Genomic DNA, 25,477 nt, shown 5'->3' with positions numbered 1-25,477 from the left:
TACACTTGTGTGAAATAGAAGTTTTAAGTTGGCAGATAAAAGCTATGAGCTGACGGCCACTCCCCCTGGCTCTCTATTTCCCTTTTCTCCCTCTCTCTGTAGGGTCTGCGCATCACATGCTGCAGATGATGAATAGCCTCTTTGATCTTGAAATCACCGGTGCAGAGGAGGGGACGAGGAAGGAGACGCACTTTTAATAGGATCACTAGATGCCACTCCCAAACTCGGTCTGCGAAACATACTGTGTTCCTCCGTGCCAATAAGTGAGGTCTGGCAGCAGCGTGGCCCAGATCATTCTCCCTAATGTCCTGGAGGAACAGACAGTCATTGTGGGGCCACAATACGCAGAAAGACTCATCCATCACAACCCCCCTGGCTCTGTCGGCACACCTGCCCGTGCAGAATCCTGTCTGACTGAAGGGAGGAGAAGGTCACAATTTGTGCCATAAGATCGGCAGATTACGGATGATCCCTTATAGGTTGGGCCGGCATCTAAAGCACTTAACCAGAGATTTCCGGGACACTGCTGTCTGCTAAAGGGTAATCACATTACTAAGTCGACAGATGGAGGGGTACTCATCTCTCAATCTGTGCAGTCGTATTGTTCCGGTTTGTCCGCATGTGTTTGAACTCTGCTGGGGACCATCTTTGACAAATTTCTGAACTCAAGTTTATGGGGGCACTAAAAATGCGTCTGAAAGTAGGAATTAATTAATCCCAGTTTGGAGATGACAAAAGCAGCATTAAATTCCAAGGTAAGACATATAAATTCTTAAAAGAGCAAGATAAAGTACCATGAAAGAGAATGAAAGAATAAAAGAGATTAGAAAGGATTTTCTTTTCATACCAATTTGCACATAAGTACTAAGGAGGGGTCTAGTCATGAGGATTGTTCATATCTGCTTTTGAACAGCGGTGCATGACGAATAAAACATCTATTAAAGTCCACACTGAACTATATATTCCCTAAAACTTGTAAAACATGTAGGATTCATGGCATTTTAGCATACTCATCGATGTGTGATTCTACTATTCCGACGGCAGAAAGATGTGGTCAAACAGTGGCACCACAACTCTGTACCTGGTGATATAATATAGAAGAAATCTTTAAAATCATCCATCCAGACTTCAGCCAGGCGCCTGTTGTTCTTGTTGATGACTTGGCCTGTTCCTCCAGGGAAGCTGTATGGGGTGGCCTTCCGGAAAACGTGGCCCACGTGCGAACATGTTACAATTTCCAATGAGCCACCGCACTGCCAGATCTGCAGACACAAACACACAATGTAGATTTATATAGTATGTGGCATGAAAGCAGACAAATACAGTCAATACAAAAAGGGATACAACGCTGGGTGGGTACCAGTACCCTTATTTGATCATTCTTCACTTCTTGATCCTCAGATAACCCAAAAATAAATCAGATCTGTCATCAGTAAGGACATTACAATGCTCTTTACTCTGCAAGCAAGGAGGCGTCCAGGAGGAGGCTTAAGCAAGGAAACAAGAGACCATCCTCACGTCACTCTTCTACAGAAAATCAGTTTGTCTTTGAAGCTGCATTGCCGCAACACAGCACTGTTGAACTGCCGTGTGCAGACAAACATAGCATTACCAATATGTAGATTTTATGTGTTTTCTCATTCAACATTTAGTTACAATAATAGTGGATACGTCTTAACTGTAGGCTTGATTAAGAAAAAGAAAGCTTACATTTATGATCCCGTTTAACCTGCAAAACCCCTAAAACAGTAAAAATAGACACAAATATTTAAAAGTGTTAAGAGACATTCTAATCATAATGGGGATGAGAGATACAGATATCTCATTTCAATAAGCATGTATTTTTGTTGTACCTTCTTTGCATCTTTTCCTTTAATCTCTGCCTTGAATCTCAAGTGTATTCAAAGAGAAGATGCAAGTGAAGAAACGTGGCTACAATAAAGGGAGTCGTATCCTTTAACATCAACGCTGACAAGATAACGTCATGATAGTGTCCTCCTGAGCCTGTCACTCACTCTAAAAGACATTTCCAGGTTCTCTCCACCCCAGATATCCATCCCTGGATCATAGCTTCCTATTTCTTCAAAGTACGTCTTGTCTATGGAGAATAATCCTCCTGCCATGGTGGGGGTCCTGCAAGAGACACATGAAAAAATTAAGACAAAAATCATTTTCTCTTTGTGCAGTATTTATTAGTATCTTTGTGTAACTCTGAGGAACATTCAGAATATAATAAAAGACCAATTTGTTTGACAATTTGAAACAAAGCCTTAGAGGGGTAATTACTTCTATCTTTTAATTCATTTTATGTTAAAGTCGGCCCCTAATTAAGGATATTGTTTGTTGCTGGGAGTGATTTGCATACAAATGACAAATTGTGCCTAGTTTTGTGTAGCCCCCCAAAAAATAAAGGCAACCGTGAACAGAGTTCCTATTTTTCTATTTTTAAATTAAATAAGCTCATACATACTTAACAGGGCACAAACACAACGATCAGGATGCTATTTAGGAAGTTGCATGTATCAGAGGGATGCACAGAGGAAAAGGATCTATTTCTATCTGCAGATAAAAATGGCACTTTTTATAGAGTTCTTGTGAAGAAATGTAATTATCCATATTTTCTTGGTGATGTACCCTGCCCTCATCACACATACACCCATTCTCAGCTCTGATGAAAAACATCTGTTTGAACATACAAAAAGTGTCTCTTCACCTTTTTGTGTAATTTCACCTCATCTCAGTTAATTATTAATCAAAAGACATTACACATAGTGTCACACATTCCCCTGAAAAACCATCTAGATTTAGCTTCAGAGGAGGAAGACATATTTTTGTTGTGTACCTAACAGGAAGTGTTCTGTCCCCCTTGCGTCGATCCATCTCCCGCTGGGGAACAGGGTACCAGCGGAAATTCAGCTTCCAGTTGAATCCACCATAGGTCATATCTGAGCCTGCCATGTATTCAAACGTCTCGTCGCTGATGACATCGATGATGGGGCACACCACTGCTGTCCTGAAAGACACGGGAAAAAAAAGTGTAAGATTCAGTGTGGAGATAAATTATCCTTGATAAAGATGAAACGGTGAAAGGTGAGGTGATTAATTTCATATTGAGAGAATACACACTCTGAATGAGAGCAAATCGTGTAATGATTAACCTTTCTAAATGTTTCTTTTTAAGTGCTAAAACACCTGCACTGCAACTAATGATTATTACTAATGTAATAATCAATAAGCAAAATTACTGCTGATCTTGTGTCAGGTTGATTGACTAACTAATTGTAGACAAAACACCATATTACATTATGTAGTTTAGTTACTTTATTATAAAATTATTATTACAAAAAATGCCATCTGCTTAGCATTTTGGTAAAATACTATTACTAATATACAAAACTACTAGTTTTGTTTGTAAGCAATATATTTTGGGGTAGGTTGGTATCTTAACAAATTATCTGTCCTTTTCCATAGTGCATATGATTTCAAATGTTTAATAAGCACTTTCAGTCACCTTTGAATTGAGGTAATATTTCCTACTGTTTTACTGTGAATTTAAAGTGTAATTGCATAAGGATAATATAGTAGTATTAGCATTAGCATTGTTGTGCATTTCATCAGAATGATCCTGATGAAGTACATCAATATCAATCAATACTGGTTAAAATGTTAATATCACAAACCTGATGTCAACCAGACCTCTCAGCCCTTCTTGGAATTTGCCAAAACAACCTGTATCATCAATCATGTGAATACTGTTTCCTGCACCATCTCATCAGTCTGCGCCCATCCTTACAGACACCAATACATCTGCAGCAGCATTCAGTGAAAGTGTAATGGCTCCATAATATAATATTCTGAGTCATATGATACTGATTTCTTCCTGAGGGAAAATGAATGTGTCTGACCTCAGATATGAGATGGATCGCAGGAGAATCATTATCAATCCATCCATCTGTTAATGCCACTCTCACAGACACGGCAGATACACCCTCTTTTGTTCTTTAATAAGTAAGTAAAAGCCTCAAACAAGAACTTAATGCTCTGATAAATAACAGCAACCGAATGAACACATTGTCACTTTAAATTAACACATTTGGCTTAACTGTACAAACACTCTAAATAGAAAAAATCATCCTTTGCCAAAACAAACAACAACAAAAAAACTGCCTGGCCACACGATACTCATCCCTAAACATGTATCTGTTGTAGCTAGTAAAACATGTTCTAGTCCACTTTTATCTTGACTTCACCAGCATCTACTAGCATCAGTTGTAGCGGAGTTAACACAAAAATAAAGCTACAGTAATTGGAGCTAGCTTTTCCTCTGAGGCAGAAGCAGACGATGCAGAATTATTATCTTCTCCTATCAGCAGTGTCAGGCTCAAGCAGTGTATTCATAACTGATGGTTTGCTGTCCCATCAATATTCAGATAGAGTTTTGGCTCAAGCACCCGATGATGCAACTTAAGTGAAATGTGATAATACCAGTATATTTAAAGCATGTTTCAGCACTGAAAAGACAAAAGATTAAAATGATTGATAATAAAAAGCTTATTGACACTGCTCCTAAAAAGTGAATCCATTTGTTTTTGTATATCAGCACCTTAAATATCAACATTACCTTCCACACATTCAGTGTGGTCCATTTTGCGGTCCTACCTGTCCTCTTTGATGCGTGCCAGCAGGGGCTCCAGCCAGCCGACAGTACACTCGCAGTGAGCGTCCAGGAAGGTGATGACCTGACCTTTGGTGGCAGCTGCCCCTCTCAACCTGGCTCTGATTAGACCGGAGCGCTGCTCCATCCTCAGGATCCTCACCGGCACCTCCAGAGTCCGCACATAGTTCTCCAGCTTCTTCTTCAGAAAGTCTGAAACGAAACAATGAACACATTTTGGCAAAGGTGCACTGGCAGAGTAATTTAACTCAACAGACCTGAAAGAATGAGTCGATTCCATCCGGTCCCAAACTTTTTCACATCAAGGACCCCTACAATAGATGCACATTAGACCACAGCCCCCCATTTTTAGGGGATTTTGTCCTAAGGAATCCCCTCTTGAGTTATTTTATTTTATTTTTAGGTTTAAAGATTTAACTTTACCATTTCTTCTCTTGTTGTCCAACTTCCAAAACATTTCACTATTTTATGATATTTTAGACCAAACGCTTCATCTACTGATCAAGAATATAATCAGCAGATTAATCAATAACAAAAACAATTGTTAGTTACAGCACAACGTCTAAATTTGGTGTATTTATTTTCATATGTTCTAAGAGTAAACATTGATATTACTGTAGTAAAAACTTTGCATTGTTTCTTATTATGCTACCAACTTTGGTGTCCCACATTTTTCACATTAATAATCAAAATGTACGTAGTGTATGTTTGACTGCAGAGTTAAACCTGCGTCTATCAGATACCTACAGTATGTAAGCTGCTTATTAGCTAGAGTGTAGATTACCAACCTCGCTCGCTGGCATCGTCAACAAGTACGATCTCCATGAGCAAGTGTCTGGGAGAGCGGTTGATGACACTGTGAACTGTCCGCAGCAGGGTGCTCCATGCCTCGTTGTGAAACACGATGACAATGCTGGTGTTTGGCACGTCATCAAAATACACCTTGGTCTTACAGCTGATGGAGCAAAAAAATTTAAATCAGTAAGGTAATGATTATTTAATTCTACAAAAAGTGAAAATAAAATCATTAGCAGTAGCTACATTAAACTTAACAATGGCTAATACCTGCACATAATCATTTGTGTCCTTTTACCTAAACCTTAAAACATACCAAGTCTAAATATGTTGGTCTCAAACTACAATGTTGTTTTCAAACTGCACTCACAGTGGTTCTCTACGCCTGCAGCTCATTATATTGTATGAAAAGTGTGTGAGAAGAGAATCTGAGTGTGTCCTGCTGCTATCCAATGCTGCCATCAGTGCAAAAACATTGTCATATGAGATTTACTGACAAATATCTCCAGAAATACAGAAAAAGTAAAACCAGTGTTGGCAGCTATGTCAGCACATCCTTGGCCTGACGGATTGTCTGTCAAAGCCAAAGAGCGAGAGCATGGCAAACTTAGGACGCCGCTGTAGTGGATTATGTTGAATAAAGAATGAGCTGCATTACAGAAGTGGAGGAGGTGGACGGCCAGGGCAGGAGGAGGCGGAAGTGGGAGGTGACGGAGGGTGAAAGAAGCCATCGACGGAGACAGAGTTGCTAGTTCAGTCCCGTCTATTCAAAGTGACAGCGCAGAGTGATGCAACTAGGCCAGGAGGTTGCCTTCAAGACAAAATGTTAGTGCCCTTCAGAGGCAACGGCTGACAATTCTGCATGGCTCTGGATAATTTTCACCACTAAGCTGGTGAAATCCTGCAAGGCGAAGGTGTTTTCTGTAATAAAGCTGCTGTAATATTTATATTGAGAAGGATGGACAGAAAAACTGGTGTAATCAGCTGAATGTTCACTTTTTCTCACTATTTTAGTCTTCTTTGCACTATGCAGGGGAAATAATATTTAATTTGCATTTCCACATTGCATAAAGTCTTGATTAGACATATTTTTTGGTATAGGCAAGAACAGCATGGAAAAACCTGGGAAAGTAGGTGTGAAAAAAGACATTCTTGTCACCTATTTGTCATGATGTATCTGACTGGCAGGGCCTTTGGTATCCACTTAATGAAAGTCCTCGTGTTCAGTTGGAATATTTAAGCATGAATCACTTAGATAGTCTCCACGAGAGGCGAATGCCGCTGCATATCAGCAGCCTGAGACGAATGCGCTCATGTTTCACACAAATTGCTCCTTGGATCTTCATTAAGTGCTCAAGTGGATCTTGAGTGACAGTAAACAAAACCCTACTCCCATTCACATGTCAGGCCTAATGTATACACTTGAGGGATCTGATGGATTCTGCATTGAAACAGTGCCCATAATTAGAGATGTCTTTTCACATTAGCTGAAGTTATTAATACCAATAAAATGTAATGGACTCAACAAACAGCTTAAAAGGGATTTTAATCATCAGAATAACGAAGTTTCGATAATTTAGAGCATTTCATCTGCAGTCAGTCTGCAACCCTGTTGAGACTCCTTTGACTCTTGCTGACCCATCAAACACATTTGTCTCAATACTGCAACAGTTTCTGGTGAACCTGGCATAAGTCTGCACACATTAAGGAATGAAAATATCCCCAAGAAATAAAGAAATAAAGAAGCAAAAAGCAGAAAGTATCAGCTGAGATGTCAGCTTTTTGATAAAGAAACCATAGCACCTTGAAATGTGTGATAGATATCAAAGGTACGTTTGCAGGCAGCGGAGGCGCGAGGTGAGGACTTGTGTTATGCTTCGCTGATGGAAAGTGGATGTGTGTGTGTGTGTGTGTGTGTGTGTGTGTGTGTGTGTGTGTGTGTGTGTAGGTGTTACAGGGTCAGTAGTGTGATTCACAGCATCGACTGGAAGACATCCAAGCTTACGCACCCATCCAACCTCACGTCCGGCAGACTCCTGTTGAGTGCAATCATGTCACTGGCCATCAGATTGAACTGGTTAATCTTAAAGAGCTCCTTCATTTTCTCTTGGTCGTCCTTGGGGATGTTCACTGCCTTGCCCATTTCCCCCGGACCCTCATGGCTCCGAGATATCACCGCTGTAACATAACAGAGGAAAAACGAAGAGGATATCTGATGAGGAATCAAACCCATTATAGTTTTTATTTCTCACTAAGGAGGTGAGCGATTAAGGTCAAACTGCAGTGTAAAATAAATCATTTTGTATACACAGTCTATTCTTGATAAGGAAACTCCTACAATATAAAAGCCCACTAAATTACAAATGCTCCACATCTCCTCTATAAATGGGACTGAGAGTAATGAGTACTGACTGACCTCCCTGACCCCAGTTTGTTGGCTGTGTGCCCTGTTCTAACCGGGGGGGGGGAGAAAGAGTTGTGGTGGTTTTTCAAGAACTCAATGAACAAAGAGAGCATAAGCTGAATAAATACATTACACATGTAGTGCTGGTTTGGCTACAAATTAAGCCTCAATGAAGGAAAATGATGTTGGAAATGTACTTCTTTGATCATTAATCAATATATAATTATTTCTGTTCTGAGAAAAAAAAAAGTGCGTCTCTAATCTTTTCCCTGGGTTTGTACTTAAAGCACTGGGTTGTTAGCTGTATACAATCTGTAGTGAACATCAAAGACACTGGGTTTATTATCTGTCTCTTAAAGCAGAGTGAGTGCAGCAAAGCGTGCTACTTCCATCTCTGCACACTCTGTAAAGTGTAATTGTAAACATAATTTTCCAGATCTGTGTGCATGAACCAAACAAAAAGCAATTAATGTATTGGTAGAATGTATACAGGAAGTGCACATATGAACAGTATATCATATTCCCCTTAATAACACTTAATAACACTGCACATACAGAAAATGTGATGCCATTCGCACTAGCACTATTAAAAAGATGTTGCCTCAAACATCAGTGTATGTGAAAAAGGCATTTAATACAGACGGATCAGACGCTCTGCTTAAGCGGTCTCCTGGTTGCTGTTGCTCGGGCTGAGTGGGTATTAAGCACTGCACTGGCAGCTATATTTAATTTTAATTTAATCTATTAGGCTGGTTTTGAATTCAGAGATTTGGGAGAACGTATTAATAGATGAAAAAGTAGTATGAAGGCAAAAATCCTTTCTAGAATTGCCATAGTTTTCTCTGCTATATGCTCCGACAGTCAAATGCCTGCAAAACATCAGCATTGCTGTTGTTGCTGATGCTGCCCAGAGGTAGCTCCCTTTACCAAAAGGTAAATAACCTCCCAAGGATTTATGACTATGCTCTCTCGCTCTCTCTCCCATAATAATCTCTCTGAACAGAGGCAGTGATTTCCATGAAAAAAGGACACACATTAGCTGCGAGGCCCCAGGTTAAGAGGATTCCCAACAACCCCTTGAGGAGGCCGGTGTCCGCTGGATTGTTAACCTCGACTGATTCTGCTCTTTTCTTTATGGTGCTGCTGATATTCTCCATTTGGACACTGGCTTAAATCTGATGGACACAGCTTGAGAGCTGAGCTGGATGATTGAACAAAGTGTCCGTCAAACACATGCTCAGCCTCTGCAATCCATCAGTCTATAGTATGGATGAACACAGTTTGTGCATTTTCTGGGAAAACAAACCATCAACACCAGTCTGATCACACCATCACTACAACATAAACAACTAATCCTATAGATTATTTATACTATATACACAATATTTTAACCTTACTGAAGTCAGATGTGAAAAACTGCAGAGAGCAGAATACTTTGTGAATTTTGTAGGGAGACAGTCCTCGGGCCTTGAAATAACAAGGTATTATAATAAATAACTGTCATTCCAAGTTTACCACTATATTTCTGGTCTCTTTGTTACAATCTGGATGATATAAGCATCTCAAATAATCAGATAAATTAGTATGTTTTAAGATTGGGTAAACCCATATGTAATACACAATGTAACTGTAGAATAATATGGTTCACATTTAAGATAGCAGAAGTTCATCTCAGTTAAAACTGCAGAAGCTACTGGAGGTTTTTTTTCAACCTATTATCCTTCCCTGTATAAAACCCTTCTATCCATGCTAACGTGAGCTGTGTTGCTCTAGGGATTGCAATGTCAGTCCACCGGCTGGACCGGACTGAAAGATCTCAACAACGATTACATCTAAAGCTAATTAGCAAATTGAGCACAGCTTTAGTTCAGACAGGCCTCAAAGTCAAGCTCAACTCACAATCCCAGCTGCTGCTGCTGCTCTCAAAGTCAGATTTCATTCTATGCATTCAATTGGCAAATCTCATACAGGATGCTTTATTTTCAACTGCTTCAGCCAGTCTACCCTTGCCACTTTGCAACACGCCTCCACCCCAGCTCCCCCTTTTTATGCTGTGTCTGATTGAATCAGTGTCATCTCTGTTGTCACTGATGCTTGCTCTGTTCTGTACCCTACGGGGAGGGTCTTTGCTGCCACTCTCAATGAAGGACAGGGAGGTCCCAGAATAGAGCCATACCACCAAATATAACTTAATGCAGATGGAAATGAAGTTTTCTTTACCTAAGGGTTAAAGAAAGTTTCTTTCTAAACTAAGATGGTTAACACTATACTAAACATCACCATGTTAGCATTGTAACTGTGAGCATGAGCATTTGGCTCAAAGCACAGCCAAAGCTGCTGCAGACTCTTAAGTTTAGTTTCAACTAGAACATGTATTATTTTAGGCTTTCAGCCATGGTGGAATTTAACTGAATACATTTATTCAAGTATTGTACTTAAATACAATTTTGATAGACTTTGTTACATTTTCATTTTTTGCTACTCCACTATATTTCAGTGGGAATTTTTGTATTTTTTACTGCTCATACATTTTTTAATACTTACACTTACTAGTAGCTTTTTTAAAAGATGGTTTTTGGGCATTTCTTCTTTATTTGTAATAGTTGGATAGCCGGAGAGAGACAGGAAAGCTAGGGGAGAGAGGGGGGCTGTTGTACAGCAAAGTGCCTCGGGCTGGAATCAAACCCAGGCCACTACCTTAGCACATGGGGTGCATGCTCTACCAGTTCCTTTTGACATAAAAATATATAATATGCAGCACCATACTACTAATCTACCCAGGGATATACAAAGTATCTAAAAGTGACGATGTTATTTTTCTTATAAAAGCTTATTACACCATGTTTGAAGAGACTTTTATATGTGTTTAGTACATGTCTCATAACTGCAAGTTATCTTTTTTTCCACCCTGGGGGCCTAAAATAAAATAGAATAAAAAACAATCAGGATATATAAGTCTGAAAACACTCACATAAAACTGGTTCTGCTCAGCAACATACAGATCAGAGGAGCCTTAGGAAACAAACTCTCTATATACTCTGTATTTTCAAGCCTTACACACTCGCCTCCTGACACAGAGCATTCATTATAAAAGATGACCACGATCATCTGGGAAGAAAACAGTGGCTCTGTCTGTCCTCGGGTCAATCAATCTAATTCAATGTCCCTGCCTGCAGCTTTATCCCAAGCAATTACAGTGGAAAGGTTCGCCTCACACTCTCTGGTAATGAGTCTTCTGAGACACGATCACTCAAATTTCAATGTTGAACAAAAATAAAGTGCCACATGTCTCACTGTCTACCTGTTCGTTATGTGATTAGCAACTCTAGACTCTCTAAATACACACCTGCTATATGTTAGCCTTTCTAGTAGATTGCATTATTGAAATGAAATAAACTGATACTGTGAGAGCTTGTCAAGTTGGACTCTATAATCTGCATGCAGATTGAAAACCCAAGCCTTTCATCCATTCATTTGCTTTGCAGGAAAAAGGGCTGTGTAGTAGTGCACAGTTCTGGAGTCTCTATCACAAGCTTGATCCATCCTCCACGCTTTACCTCCACCTCTTCTCTCTGCTGCTCCACTCTGCTTACTGCCTGTGAGTCTGACCCAGCTGCAGTACATTATATATCAGAGAAGCTCCTGTTGAACACAAAACCACAACAGAGCAGGACCAAACACCCTGCACAGTACTACTCGGCCCTTATGTGCACCGGCACCCTAGACTCACAGGCCAGTCTCTAAATGCTTCGCTCCATAGAGACCGAGGACTTTCTCCTGGCTTTCTTTGCTGAAACTGGATGGAAACAGTTAAGAGAGTTTTAAAAAACCGGCATTTCAGAACCACTCCAAAGCTTTCAGGGTGGTGACATGCGGAAGTCGTATGCTTATAAACACTGTTGTAACATGTAACGCTGCTTGGGACATCCATTTACAATGTTTTAAAAAGCTCTCTCTCTGTGTTGGTTGCACTGCGGAGGAGAATGGGGGAAGAGCACTCTCAGGTAAGGCGTGTCGCTTGGTAGGCTCTGTGATCTCTGATCCTCTGGTATCACAAGGCTACCATCACCCTGAATTCAACATACTTTCTTAAATTTTTTATATGAAAACCAACTGGAGTGATGCTCACACAAGGAATAAAGATTTAAGGCACTTAGGATCTGACATTTATGTGCAATACCTGCAAAGATTTGAGTTTCCTGAAAATGATAAGCTTCCTGTGTGAGTGGAGGATGGTCTATAAACAGTAATTCACACAGAATAATATTTTTGTTTTCTGACAGCTAAAAGTGGGATTCTGCAAGATTTTCAATTTAGTTCCTTGTGCTATCAATGCAAAATGTTAATGAACTACATCTCTCTATCCTACAAACAGACAGATATCTGAATGACAGAAGCATGAAAAATAAATGAAATAAATGTACTTATAAATAAAGGTGCTTATTTGTTCTCACTGTTAATCATTTCCATTTTTAATGGATATGCTTGCGAGGAGTAATATTGCATTGATTGAAGTTAAATTCTGTTCAGGATGAAAAACACTATATGTATATATGTACTGCAATACTAAATATAATAGCAGTAATTTACACCAGATATGCACTGCAGTCCATAAGTGACAGCGCCAACCATCACTGAATTATATTTAATTTTCAAAAATATCACGTGTGACACATAGCTTTGCCTTGTGATACTCAGCCTCTGTGAGGGGCTGATTGCGGTTACAAAAAAGAAACCATGTTCTACTTTATTTTTCTGTGTGCTTTAAGGTAGTGGTTCTCAACCTCAACCTGGGGTCCGAGAACCCCCAGGGGTCCTTGAAAGGGTCCCCAGAAAAATGGGTAATATTATAATTTCACTATTATTTCACTGTTAAAAGGCTCGCCCAATGAGAAAATGCTTAAGCATGACTGCTTTGCTCATAGCTATCACATTTTAATTTAATCTCCATAAACCAGTCAACCGATCATTTTCAATCAATTGATCTGCTGATAGTCTTTATTTTTCTAAATACACAGGAACTGATTGTTGAAAAAATCTAATGAATGTGAAGCCTTAAAGAACTGAGTTTAAAAATATATTTAACTGCTCTTCTCGAGCTGATGTTTCTACAAAGAGTGAATTTTTATACAAAATTCAGTCACTGGTGGAAATCAAAACCCAACTCCAAAGAGAACCAACCAGTAAATTTAGTGTGTAAATCTATCTTAAACCGTGTCTATATTAAAAAGGAAACTCCACTTTTGTCCCTCTGTAGAGAGCTTGTCGGATACATTTCGTGCGTATAATGGCGTCGCCAAGGGTTATCTCAGATTGTGACTAAGATAAGAAACAACGTGCTTTTTATACAAACTGTCTGCGTAGAGTTTGAAAGCTTCTATTAAGTAAAGGGAAGTTTAGGATCAAGTTTTTTGGGGGGGGTTTGACCCATATCAGGACTAACTGTGAGGATAACTCAGTCTTTGCTTTTCCTTTTTTTGACTGGAGCCAAAAGCTTTAGGGTTATTTGTTTAAGCACTGGAGCGCACCTATGGCACGCATGGTTAAGTTGTGGCTCGTTTCCAAGGTTATGTAACCACTGTTCCCACAGTGGCAAGTTTACATACATTAGTCTGCTATAATTGACCTCATGATCTAATATGCCAGGCTATGAAAATAAGGCTAAGCAAGCTTTTATTTCCTGCAGGCATTGTGGATGAGCTGCCCAAGTTTAACAGGCTGGCTCTGTAATGAATCACAAATAAAGAAACCGTCAGAAGAGTGAATGATGAATGTAAGGATGTTTTGCAGCCTCTTCATCTTTACTAGTTATTGTTAGATAGCTATACACTGGAGAAAATATAATTCGCACAAAGGCTGCAGCTACCAGCAACTTCTAAGATAAGTTCAGCCACATACTAGGTTTCAAGACAACCGTGATTATCTGTCCCTCCCAAGTCCACCACCATTATGGAAGTGCAATACTAAATGACTATATTATATTTTATAAGTCATAATGTGGTGCAAAAAAGAACAGAGGAATGCACATTCATGCTGTAGACAAATACATGTGGTTACGTGGGTCTAACATCCTTCCTTTACATGTTACCATACAGCACCACTCCAAACAACTTTACTGTAGTATGTCAAGCAAACATAAAATCATAATAAACATAATGGACAGGAGCCATAAAGCTCATCATGGTTAAACTAGAAAGCCTGCTCTAATCAGGAATTTAAAGCGGTCATTGTCAACTTGGTAATGACCAGTGTGAGATTATGGAGTAGACCATCCCGTCACACTGCAAGTCATACTACTGTAAGCACGTCACATGTGATATAACATTATAATATAATATTGCCATAATATTAGAAATATATAATATATATAATACAGAGGAGGCGAGAGCTTATCAGGGTGCTGACAAAAGTAAGCTATCATGGCTGTCAGTTCATACCTCAAGCACGGGCGAACATTTTGTATTTCAGATGACTTGCTCCCTTTCCTCTTTCGCCTGAACTGTACAGCACACAAAACATAATTTTTGTCCATACGAACACATTTTGTACTCTGTAGATATTGCTCCCCCTCCCCCCAGTTTAAGCTTTATGTAAGTATAGAAAAACTGCAAAAACAACAGAATTACTGGCCGAGATACTTGTGACTACTGCTTAGCTGTTGTTTCAGAACCACGGACAGCGCTGAGCGAGAGAGAGGAGCTGTTTCTGCTGATTTTGACAGAATCGTTCGTAACTAAATAACTAAAAATATTTAGCAATCTGTTAGTGCTACGTTCTTATGTGAGTGCTCTGATTAATAAATATATTATTTAGCCTTAGGGCTTGTGTATAGCATTTTTCTCTCTCACCGCATAAGCGATTCATCCCATTTCAGCCTTTCTGAGGCTATTGTGTGGTTAATTCAATACATTTTATTTTATGAAAACAATTGCCACCATTTCTTATTTATGGGGGGGAGGGGTGGCTCGTTATTGACAGGACAGCTCAAGCGGGAAAAGGAGGAGAGAGAGAGACGGGACTACACGCAGCAAAGGGCCAATACAGTCAAGGAAAACCAGCATCTGAAAACAACGTCAACACAGTTCATATATTTAGCATATTTCAGCTATTTTATAAGCTAACTCCAATGTAACAGCATACTTTTGTGTGGTAATCAGTCTCAGTAGCAGGCAGCTCTAACCTTAAAAGCAGCTTAGCAAGCCTCTTAGAAACACGCTTACTGCAGAGCATGTGAGGAAATGAACTCAGCTAAGGAGGTACTGTACTTTACGTTGATCTCAGAAACATTCACACACAAACGCACACATGGAGATTGTGTCAAAATTACAGCACACACTAAATTAAGTAAATCTTTAACATTCCTGTCACATTAGGCTGGTAGAGATTCATCACTTCACAAAATCAAAGTGTTTTTGCATTGTTGTAGATCAATAATCAAACATTAGTTTAGTTAGTTAGTTATTGTCAACTATTTAAAATAATATATCTTTGCTGATTTATTAACATGCTTTTCTGACCTTTCAGGCAAATGATGATGAAGATTAAGTTAAACATCCTGGTGAAATGATCGCTTTAAGTCTACAGCTTATGTTTTCAAGCTTGTTTGCCTCATGCCAAACCAGAAGTCGATTCTACTGAATATCAAATGCAGAAACCCAAAACAAGAAAAAGGGGGAATTACATTTTAATTATTAATAACATTCAATAATCCTACAACTTCTTTCTAAAGATGTTGTCTTGAATTCCTAAGGAGGAAATACACCATACGTTCCCAGATGAACGTGGTGGTTTTTAATGCGTGCTGTGTGTGATACTAGTGTTGAAACCTATTCTACTCCACATACAAAAATCTGAAAGAAAAACTAAATCAAAGCGCCATTTTATGTCATTCTAAATAAACATTACTGTAGTTGAGATTTTCAAAACACAAAGTTGTATAAGGAGAGAAATCTCATTTTGCCTACTGCAAAACACACTCTGCACTAATCACTTCACAGTTATTAATAACTACCCTGTATCTGTATCAGCTTGTGATAATAAAAAAAAAATTATAAATAAAAATCAATCCGCATTTACAGCTGCGTTAGCACACAATGGTATATTTACCTTGGCATAAATAGACATGTCATTTACTGTGATGAGTTTTACAGCATAGTTTAAAGATGTCAGATGTACAGTCTGTACAGTACAGGCAGAAACATAAAGTGGTTTGTTCATTGCCAAAACAAACCCTCATGTGAACATGATTTTAGGAGTTCAAATACCAAACACTTAAATATGTTTATTAAAGGTATTATTATAACTTTATTTCATTTTGGAAATGTAACTAAAAAAAAATTATTACATATTCAAAAAGCTTTTGTGAGCTCCCTTCAACACATCAATAATGGAACTGTAATTGATTTTCTCCTCCTCTTAAAGATCTGCTAAAGCCCTTGAAATCCCAAAATTAACATTTTAACTTCACTCACTGTAATACTTCATATTTCAATAGAAAATTCTGAAAACTTACATCAAAACTAAAAAAGGTAAACATGAAAGGGAGAGGGGAATAAAGCCCATAATCAATCCCTGAAAACCTTAAACCCTGTCACACCTAATCTGTGAATTAACAGTGAAGCAGCAGTGGTGCAGACTCACCTCGGAGGGCAGGGAGCAGCGAGCGGTCTTTCCGATCATCACATTTGTTACACTCGCTGAAATAGAGCAGCAAGAACACGTCCACCAGCACCCACACTAAAGAGGTGGTCAACACCACCTTACAGTAGATAAACCGTCGCATCACCTCTCCGGGACGTCAGCCAAACAGTGCTCAGGAGCGCTCAGTCTGCTGATTTGGCGTTTGAACTCTGGAGACGAGGTGAGGAAACAGGGAGGAGACCAAGCAGGTTTGACCAAGAGGCGTCATCCTGCCGGAGAGGGGAAAAAAGACAGAACAGGAGTCATTAGAATTGTTTCAGTTTCCCTGCTGTGATCTGAGATGAAAATCAATCAAATGATCTAAAACAATCAACTTATGAAGAAACGTGTCAGCAAAAATCCGTGAGCAACCGCATTTAAAATAGATCAATATTTCTCTCTGGTAAAAGTGATTAGTAATCACCTTCTCCAGAATTCATTCATTTTCAGCCGATAAGGTAACCAATAACTTCCTGCTTCCCATGGCCAATACCAATAAAATAACCGATCACTGCTGTATTTCTAAAAGAAGTTGATAACCTTTAGTTTTCACACGCTTGATGGCAAGAAAGGCTTAGATGTAGTGAGCCAAGATGGATTATTTAATATTCCATAGCTCAAATCTAACATCACTATAATTTATCAGCAGTAATTGAATTATCCCAATAATTCATAATAATATACATTTCTTATTATAAGTGGATAATTACCGCACCGGTAATTATTGTGCATCCCTAATATTAGTGTAATGTCACATTACACAAAAGGTAAAATAAATTAGGCTGATTTAGGAGAGTGAACTTTAGATTATGAGTTAGACTTGTTATACATGTGCATCTGAGTATGTTAATGGGAGAGGAGGGAGAAGAAAAAAAGGAGACAGAAAGAGGTAGAAGAGACCTATACTGGATTTTTGCAGTATTTGAGAGTATGAAAATCTGATAATGAGATGTCCTGGTGCCTTAGGGGTTAAAGGTTAAGGGTCATATTTGGCAGATCTATCGGCCAGAGATCCCCATTGGAAAACAATCATCTTAAAATCCAGCGTTTCCTCTATCAGTTACATTCATTAAGCCATAGCGGGTGGCTAACTCAGTTTGTAGTGCCACAGTAATCTCTGGCATCATGTTACCTCACATAAAAATGGCCCCAGTGAGTTCCACTGCAGGGAGGTAAGCAAGTTTGAGGAAAAGAGAGCACTGGTCTCAGATCAGAAATCAGAATGAGCAGATATCCTGAACTGAGGTATCAGAAGATCAGGAGGACAAAAAGTTGGATCAGTACATACTAAGAGGAACAGTCTACATATATATCTTTGGCATTTTGTGTACTGCAGTTGTGAACATACCAATACCTATCTGTGATAAACTAATAATGTGAGTCTATATATTGGCCATGGTGATTTATCGGTCAAGCTCTAAAATACACACTGGTGCTGCACGATTAATCAAAACATTATCAAAGCTGCAATATGGCCAAGAGCAATATTCAAATTACAGAAGCTGCTTTTTTTTAGATAAAAGGTAAAATCTGTGACTAAACAGCAGTATAATGAAGTAGTGTGGTGTTGCAGACATGCTCTGCCCTACAAATCCTGCTCTCCAGATCCAAACAAATGGCACATCATCATAATTTTAATAGTTTTTTTCACTGAAAATGAAAAACCCCATCCGATTAATGATCTTAAACGCTTCTTTTTTCCTATAATGAGACAAACTACAAAAGACACCACATCTTTGGCGATGTCTGACTTATCATCGGGGCCCGTTCTTCTCATATCGGATACTATGGGAAAATAACTCTACATGTTCTGTGTAGAAGAGTGTCTTGGGGCTTGTTGAGTCCTTCGCAGCTGTGTATCTACGCATCTATTACATCTGATGTTTAAACTTACGACTGAGTAATTTTTTTGCATTGTTTTAAACATTAATTTGAATTAAATCGATTTATCACCCAGCTCTAACTGAAACTTGGGTCTGCAAAGGTCTTTCTCCAGCCAATAAAGGGATGCTGAGGTCCACCACAGGTTTTTTCTTCTCCTTTTTTCTTTCTTTAATAGACTTTTCTTCTCTTTTCTGTATTTTTAAAACAGGGTTTAACGGGTGTCATTGCCTTCGGTCGGACACAGACCTTCATAAAAGGGTCTGGTCACACACCCAATTTCCCACGTTGGACTGACCCCAGACCCTCCACATTACTTCGCTTGAAAGGATGAATGAATGCTAATTTCCCCTTTACAGCCTTCTCCCACTTTCTACGTGAGTAGTGCTGCTACGACCATCTGGGAAGCTTTCATTCCAGAGGCAATTTGTGGAGGTTAGATATCTCATTGGCATGGAATGTATGCCTCACAACATTTCTGATGAAAAACAACATCGTTTTCCGTCGAACAGGATTTCTACTTGACTGAAATTATAGTTTTTTTGTTGACTGAAAGGCTTATGAATGTATAATCAGAATGGAAGTCGTATGATGACAAAAATGCTTCCAGCTATCAAAAAAATCTAACACACAAACACCCGGTAGCCTTTTAGACATTCAAACATAAGCCACAATACGTCACACAGTGTAGTAAATTTCCATTGCTCGTGCTCAAAATGTAACAGTATATTAAAAATAGGTTTGGGCATTTGATTGCAAATGCATGTATGCATAATAACTTAGCCTACCCTTTACTTTTACAACTAGTGGAAAATGCCTGCAGCATCTCCTGTGGCGAATCTGACAGATTTCCTTATCTTTCACTTGCAGCGTGGTAATGATTTTGCACTTCACACACACACATTGTCCTCTCCACTCCCTGTCTAAATGTCCATCAGAGGGTCTGACACCGCTGCCCTGGGCTAATTCTTATCTCATTCAAAAACAAGGCAGCCTCTGTCCAGCTGCATGAAGCTGCAGCGCGGCGGACGATTTCAGACAGACACAAGTCAAACACCATTCGCTGACTCCTAACCCGAGTAGATGGACACCATCTAGACTTCAAGATAATGAGTGTAATCAACAAAATGGTCTCAGTAAAACTGAACTGCTGCAAGTATGTATGTAGCATATCACCTACCCTCACATCATAGACAGACCAATGATGATTCTGACTGTTTCCATCTTTAACCATCTGCTTTGGTGCATCAGTGGCAGACACATGTTTGGGTTTGGTACTACCAACCGCGCTACACCGGCAGGTGGCTGGAGTCTCCTCTGGTGAAGCCTGAGTCAATCAGCTTCACCATCTGCACAGATGAATATATTTCTTGTCTGCTGTGCATGGTGCGAAAAAAACAGGTCCGCCCCCCAGTCTTTACAAACCACTTTTTTTTGTAAACCATCAGGCGCTATTAACTGCTTCTTGATGTGACAGCTAATTGTGTTGTTAGCAACACTCTTTGTTGTGAAATGTCTGGTGCGGCGTTATGAGCTAATTTATGTATCCCTCATCCATTCAAAAAGGAGAGCTCCTACTGTATGCAACTGCCAGACCGTTAACTAATTTCTGTCAGCAGTAATACAACTGATTGAGCTCAACACTTGACACCGGAACCACACTCGTATGTGGTCAAGCCAGATTTCTGCTGTTGGCAATTGAGGCATTGACTGCGATTGAAGTGCCTTGCTCATGGGTGCTCCAAGGGTAGAAGATGGGAGAGAGAAATTCAAATGCTCCTGCATCTGCAACATCGATACTTTTTGAGTGCACAACAACGTGAATGACTGGTCAACATGTACAACATATAAAATACTGACATCTTTTTTTAAATATATAAATAAATATATATATTTCTCAACTAAAAGACTGCAAAAACATTGTTTTGGTCCCAGTAGTGAAACTCAGGTATTAGGACTGGCACCAGTATAAAAAAATGCAGCTCTACACCCAACCCTACCAGGAACAGGAGGTAATTATAGAGCTGATCCCAATAAGCCCGTTAGGCCAGTGTATGTAGCTTCTTTTATCACCCAAACAACACAGAAACATTACACTACTCTCATCCACATCCATTCATGTGCACGTACAATACATATTGACTTTATTCTATTAATAGTGGGATGTGACAGGAGTAAGATGGGAGAGCACTGTAACAAGAGCCACTAAACACGGTAACCTTGCATTTATATAATATAAAATCATAAACGCCGTCATTAAATGTCGTGCAAAGGAATAAGACCGTGACATTGTTTGCCTAATGAAGGATTGAGGATATTCTGCTTACCTAAATTATGGATGGAGTGAACCAGTGACCTGTTCCAGCCTCGCTCTCAGGCAACGTGTTGAACGCAGACAACATGAACCCGACGTACAGCACAATTATAGGCTAAAAATTAAACTGGATAAATTGGTCCTGTAAACGCGCAACGTCTCTAAACGACACCCAAGTTACACAGTTCATCTCAATACAGAGTAGTCCGAAACCCCGTGTGATAGTGTCCGTCCAGTAATGCCTCTCTCTCATAGTACCTGTTTAGACTCCTTGATATGGTTTGTCCCCAGTTGAGCCACAGTAAACCGATGAACACTAAGCAGTCTCCATTAAATTCCCCCATTCGTTTTAATGTCGATGCGGTCAATGCCACACGCGCCCTGGCACGCACCTGTTCTCCGACTGAATATTATAACGGTAAGAGAGGACAGGCGAGATAACATTCAGCACAATCTAACCTCGGCTCAGACCGACCTCCTGCAAATGGCTCGGTTCTCCGCTCTGATTGGTCGAAAGCGACGTCACTCATGGTATCCTCTTGACTGTGGAGCGTCACGGGCGTCTGGTAAATGTAGGCGCGTGCACCACCGCCACATAATAGTGATTAGGGCTGCGATTTTACTGTAACACTTGATTGTACCAAATAATGTCTTTTTTCCAGTTACATTTATTACATTTTGTGGTTGTTTCCTATGTATTCCACGCGAAAATGCGTAAAAAAGTTTAATTATTTTGTCAGGGGAGGCAAAATAATTATGTTGTTGTTTGTTTTAAATCGTTATTTCTGAATGAAAAACACAGACTCCCATGATAGCCTACTCATCAGGTAAGGCTCCTTGTCTCAAAATTGCCTTTCAATTGAATATACACATTTAGTTTCAGTTTACAGCTTTCTCAAATGTTTACATTTTAGTATTTTTAGTTGTTGTGGATGAGATTAATCCAGAAAATGTAAATAATGTTAATATTTTACAGCTGTAGTTTGCTTGTCATTTAGCTAAAGTTGGCTATAACACAGTAATAACATCATATACCCTCAAGACTAAATACTAAATGAGTAATTTCTGTAATAAAAACATTGAGTGTATTTTTATTGATGCAGTTGAATAACATACTTGTCAGATTTGTTAAAATACTCTACGTCATTTCCCAATTTTACCTCAAACCCCGGAGTCTTCACACTGTTGACTAAAAGAAGTAGGTTAAAGTTACTTTGAAGTAATTCACAGCCAGGCAGTGGTTAAATAAACACTTTAATCAACAGCTTAAATTAAACACACCTTTGTGTGCATGTGCGTATGTGTCTATGGGCCAATTCATTTAAATTGACCCAAAGTTGTCTACATCACAGCTATTTTAGGGCAGACCTTAACTGACTCAGGTTGAACAATGCTGCCATCTGCTGCTATTGGTGAGAGGCCTTTAGCATTGCACAGGCCTCTGGGCAATGTAGTAGATCAAATCTAAGCCCAGTATTATATTAACATACAGCACTTCATGATAACTCTGATGTTCTATCAATGACGCACTGTCACAGACTGTAAACTGCTTTTTTATTTGAAGTTTTTATTGTTTACATTCAATTGAACGCCACCGTAATGCAACAGCTGACAAATATGCTGTAGTGGTGCACTGTGAGATAAATCTGACCTCCATTCATAAATGCACATTTGGTATGCAGATAAAACAAACATTGCCTTCAGATTTAAAACATCCACTAGATGTCAGTGCATGTCCTGGTTCCTCTTTGTTCCAGTGAGGGAGTTTATGTCTTGGCTTTGTGCAGCAGGTTGGAAAATTGGGAGAGAAAAAAACATTTGAGTAATGAACTTCCACTTCCACTTCTACTTGTTTTTATATTGGGTTGAAATTAGTTATTAAATTAGTAATTATGACATGTTTACCACCAACGTCTGAAGGACGTCTTCTCTGCTGTTGTCGTTCAGCCCTTTTTAATTACTTGTTTAGTAGTTGTTGCCTCCACATTTTACACAGAAGACATGTTTGACATGTCATAGTAGGAAAACCACAGGATAGGCTGAATTCTATTTAGCTGTTTCGGTTTCTGGGTCCTGGTATTGTTCATGCTGACTCACTGTCACGCTGCCATGCCTCACTGAATAGAACTGAGCCACTGTTAGTTTATTTATTAATAAAAAGTCCACAAAAGAGGAGTGAAAATGTCTTTTTAATTTATTGGTTTCTTTTTAATAGTATTATATTTATATAATATTTGTTATTGTTGTTAATATTTGTGTTTATATAATTTGTAAATCTGTAAATAATTGAGTAATTATATTTTGCTAGTGTAAACACACACACACACACACACACACACACACACACACACACACGCACACACACACTCGGCAAAGTATTTGTTTTCTGATATTTTCTTGATTTTATGAATTCTGATGTTTGTTTGTTTTTCTTTTTACTCTATATTTTCTTAATGCGTTGCCAATATTGTCTTTGTTACACTCCTGCCAATAAAGCAAATTGAATTTAACTGAATTTAACATAGCGAGATTGTGTGTCTGTTCTTAATATTTTTAAGGAATGGTGATTTAATGTGATTTAAAAACGTAATTAAATTCAGATAGGATTTGTTGCAGGATTCCTCCTTTTTCCTCTTGTAGTGGGCTGCATATTGTTAATGTGTAAACCATATCAATGGTGTAAACACTGATAACTCAAACACATGCACACATTAACGCATGCATACACACACCAACACACATTCATAATACACACAGAGAACATAATGTACTACACAGTACTGTACATGCTTTAGTGCACATGGACATTGGTGACACGCATGCGGTCTGGTCGTATGGGGGCGCTCTTGCTGTTCTTGTCCCGCCACTCGAGCGCTTTAACGCAGGCAGGTAGAGTCTGGCTATTTAACCGCGGGTTGGTGGATTCATTCCGCTCTGAAACTGGCTACTGAACACATGAAATCTCCAGTAATGCGATGCCAAAGCAGCTTGTTAAACTCCAGAAGAGCGCTGTCTGACCTGACGGAACTTCTTCTTCAATTCAGCGCTTCATCATCTTCACTTTCCACTTGATGATAATCTCTCTGGGGGGCTCGTTTGTGCCAAGCGCGTCTTCTTTTTTTCTTTTTTTCTTTTTACATCTCTCGCAACCAAAGTTTGATTTTCAAGAAAAGTGGAAATGAATAACACCGGGTTCAACCAAACGGAGGGCGGGCTGCTCAACAAGACAGAGGAGTTTTTCTGCTGCAACTTTTCATCCGTGGTGACTGATAACGGCTTTGTGGCCGCCGCTCCGGATGAGAGAAGCCTCTTCATCATGAGGGTGGTCCAGATAGCCGTCATGTGTGTTTTGTCCCTCACGGTGGTGTTCGGCATATTTTTCTTGGGTTGCAACCTTCTCATAAAGTCAGAGGGGATGATTAACTTTTTAGTAACGGACAGGAGACCGTCCAAAGAAACGGAGGCAGTCATTGTTGGAGCCTACTGACTGACGAGGACCTTTATATTATGATTTGAATCAGATCTGAAGTCTGCTGGAGGCAGATGAGAGACGATGATCAACTGCCCAAATAAAACCCTGTTTTCATATTGGTATTTAGAAAAAACCTCGCTGGAGGTAACTAAACCCTCAGTGGTGACTGAGGCTTCACCTTATTTCTTGTGGCTTTTTTTAATGCCAACAAAGACTCATCTCCAAGAGGTATAGAGCGTTTTAAGCCTCTTTGTTTATAAAGTATTCAGTCAAGCACTCTTGTAATTTCAGTAGTTGGAGCACCGTTTGTCAAGCAGCATCCTCTTGTCATGTAAGTGGCAAAGTCTGCATATTTGCTGCTTAGAAATACCCTCTCATATTGCCAATGCAATGGAGAAATTAATGTAAAACATGTACTGTATGTTGTATGTGTTTTTGCATACAATATGCAATATATTAATGTAAGTGTATTTCTCTGGATTTCCTGGTGATAACTGTATGAGTGTCTGCGTGGGCGGTGAAGAGAGCCCAGCACGCCCTGTATCTTGTTAATTGGAATAAATTAATTCTGTAATTAAAGTTTTCCTCCTAATTAAGGTCTATCTTCCCTCTCTTTCAAAGTAATTTAGATTTCAGAAACTAAAATTACATGCTTTAAAATTCCCAAAGAGCTGTTGAATTAAGATGTAAGGTAAATTATGGTAATTATATAAAGATCATGTTGATAAGACAGAATGTAGGTTATTAGTGAATTCATTTATTTTAAATTGACATCAAGAAATGTATTTTCTCTGGCATACATGTGAGGAGTGTTGAATGGAGTGTTTGCTTTTTCCAGTTAAAATCTAAATGTTAATTCAATTCACTCCACTGAAAATAATTTATTTTATTTTAGCTACTCGAAATTTATTATCTGAGGGTGTAGAGTAAAAACGTGAGTTTTTTTGTCTGGGTCAGATTATGATCCATGCATTCTTTCTCCCTCCATCAAAGCATCTGTTGTGTTGCACTCCAGGCTCACCTGGATGCCAGCTCCCCAGGGTGAAACCAGCAGCTTCAGAAATGACTTGTCATGTCAACCCGGGGAGGATGAAGCCACCGGGCAATATGCTGCTGTCTGATTGCCCACCTGTGCTCCACATGCAGAGTTAAATAGTTTGAATCCTCCTTTTCTAAAAACGTCCTTCACCTCACTTTCTCCCTCCTCCTGTTCTCCATGTGTCCTGCTTGACGAAGCCTTATTCTGTCTGATTATGG

General features: G+C 39.2%; 2 protein-coding genes across 7 annotated transcripts in view; one reads left to right on the top strand and one right to left on the bottom strand.

The window, feature by feature from the left end:
• Positions 1-21,231, bottom strand: part of galnt13 (UDP-N-acetyl-alpha-D-galactosamine:polypeptide N-acetylgalactosaminyltransferase 13) — a 34,581-nt gene extending 13,350 nt beyond the window's left edge. For 5 of the 6 annotated variants that reach the window (XR_007885267.1, XM_051404510.1, XM_051404505.1 and 2 more), the window contains exons 1-8: positions 20,762-21,231; positions 16,515-16,783; positions 7,480-7,648; positions 5,464-5,630; positions 4,660-4,867; positions 2,843-3,013; positions 2,016-2,133; positions 1,082-1,262 (exon numbers count right to left, since the gene is read on the bottom strand). Coding sequence is in view for 5 of the 6 variants with exons in the window: in XM_051404510.1 (XP_051260470.1) it covers positions 1,082-1,262; positions 2,016-2,133; positions 2,843-3,013; positions 4,660-4,867; positions 5,464-5,630; positions 7,480-7,648; positions 16,515-16,656 (1,156 nt within the window). In the remaining variant the exon portion in view is untranslated. The remainder of the gene's footprint in view (positions 1-1,081; positions 1,263-2,015; positions 2,134-2,842; positions 3,014-4,659; positions 4,868-5,463; positions 5,631-7,479; positions 7,649-16,514; positions 16,784-20,761) is intronic. The other variant, XM_051404507.1, reaches the window with a different exon arrangement.
• A 2,382-nt stretch (positions 21,232-23,613) lies between these two features.
• Positions 23,614-24,812, top strand: rprma (reprimo, TP53 dependent G2 arrest mediator candidate a). Its single transcript, XM_051404785.1, has one exon. It carries the CDS (start codon positions 23,927-23,929, stop codon positions 24,233-24,235), a length of 309 nt encoding a protein of 102 aa, XP_051260745.1. The 5' UTR covers positions 23,614-23,926; the 3' UTR covers positions 24,236-24,812.
• Positions 24,813-25,477: the final 665 nt, after the last annotated feature.

The sequence above is a fragment of the Dicentrarchus labrax genome, unplaced genomic scaffold (genome assembly GCF_905237075.1).
Source record: "Dicentrarchus labrax unplaced genomic scaffold, dlabrax2021, whole genome shotgun sequence".
Classification (NCBI taxonomy): domain Eukaryota; kingdom Metazoa; phylum Chordata; class Actinopteri; family Moronidae; genus Dicentrarchus; species Dicentrarchus labrax.
The sequence above is the reverse complement of the archived record's forward strand: the minus strand, read 5'-3'. Positions and strand labels throughout refer to the sequence as shown.

Coding starts and splice junctions, on each gene's coding strand:
- rprma (XM_051404785.1), top strand. CDS start 23,927: ATGAATAACACCGGGTTCAACCAAACGGAGGGCGGGCTGCTCAACAAG.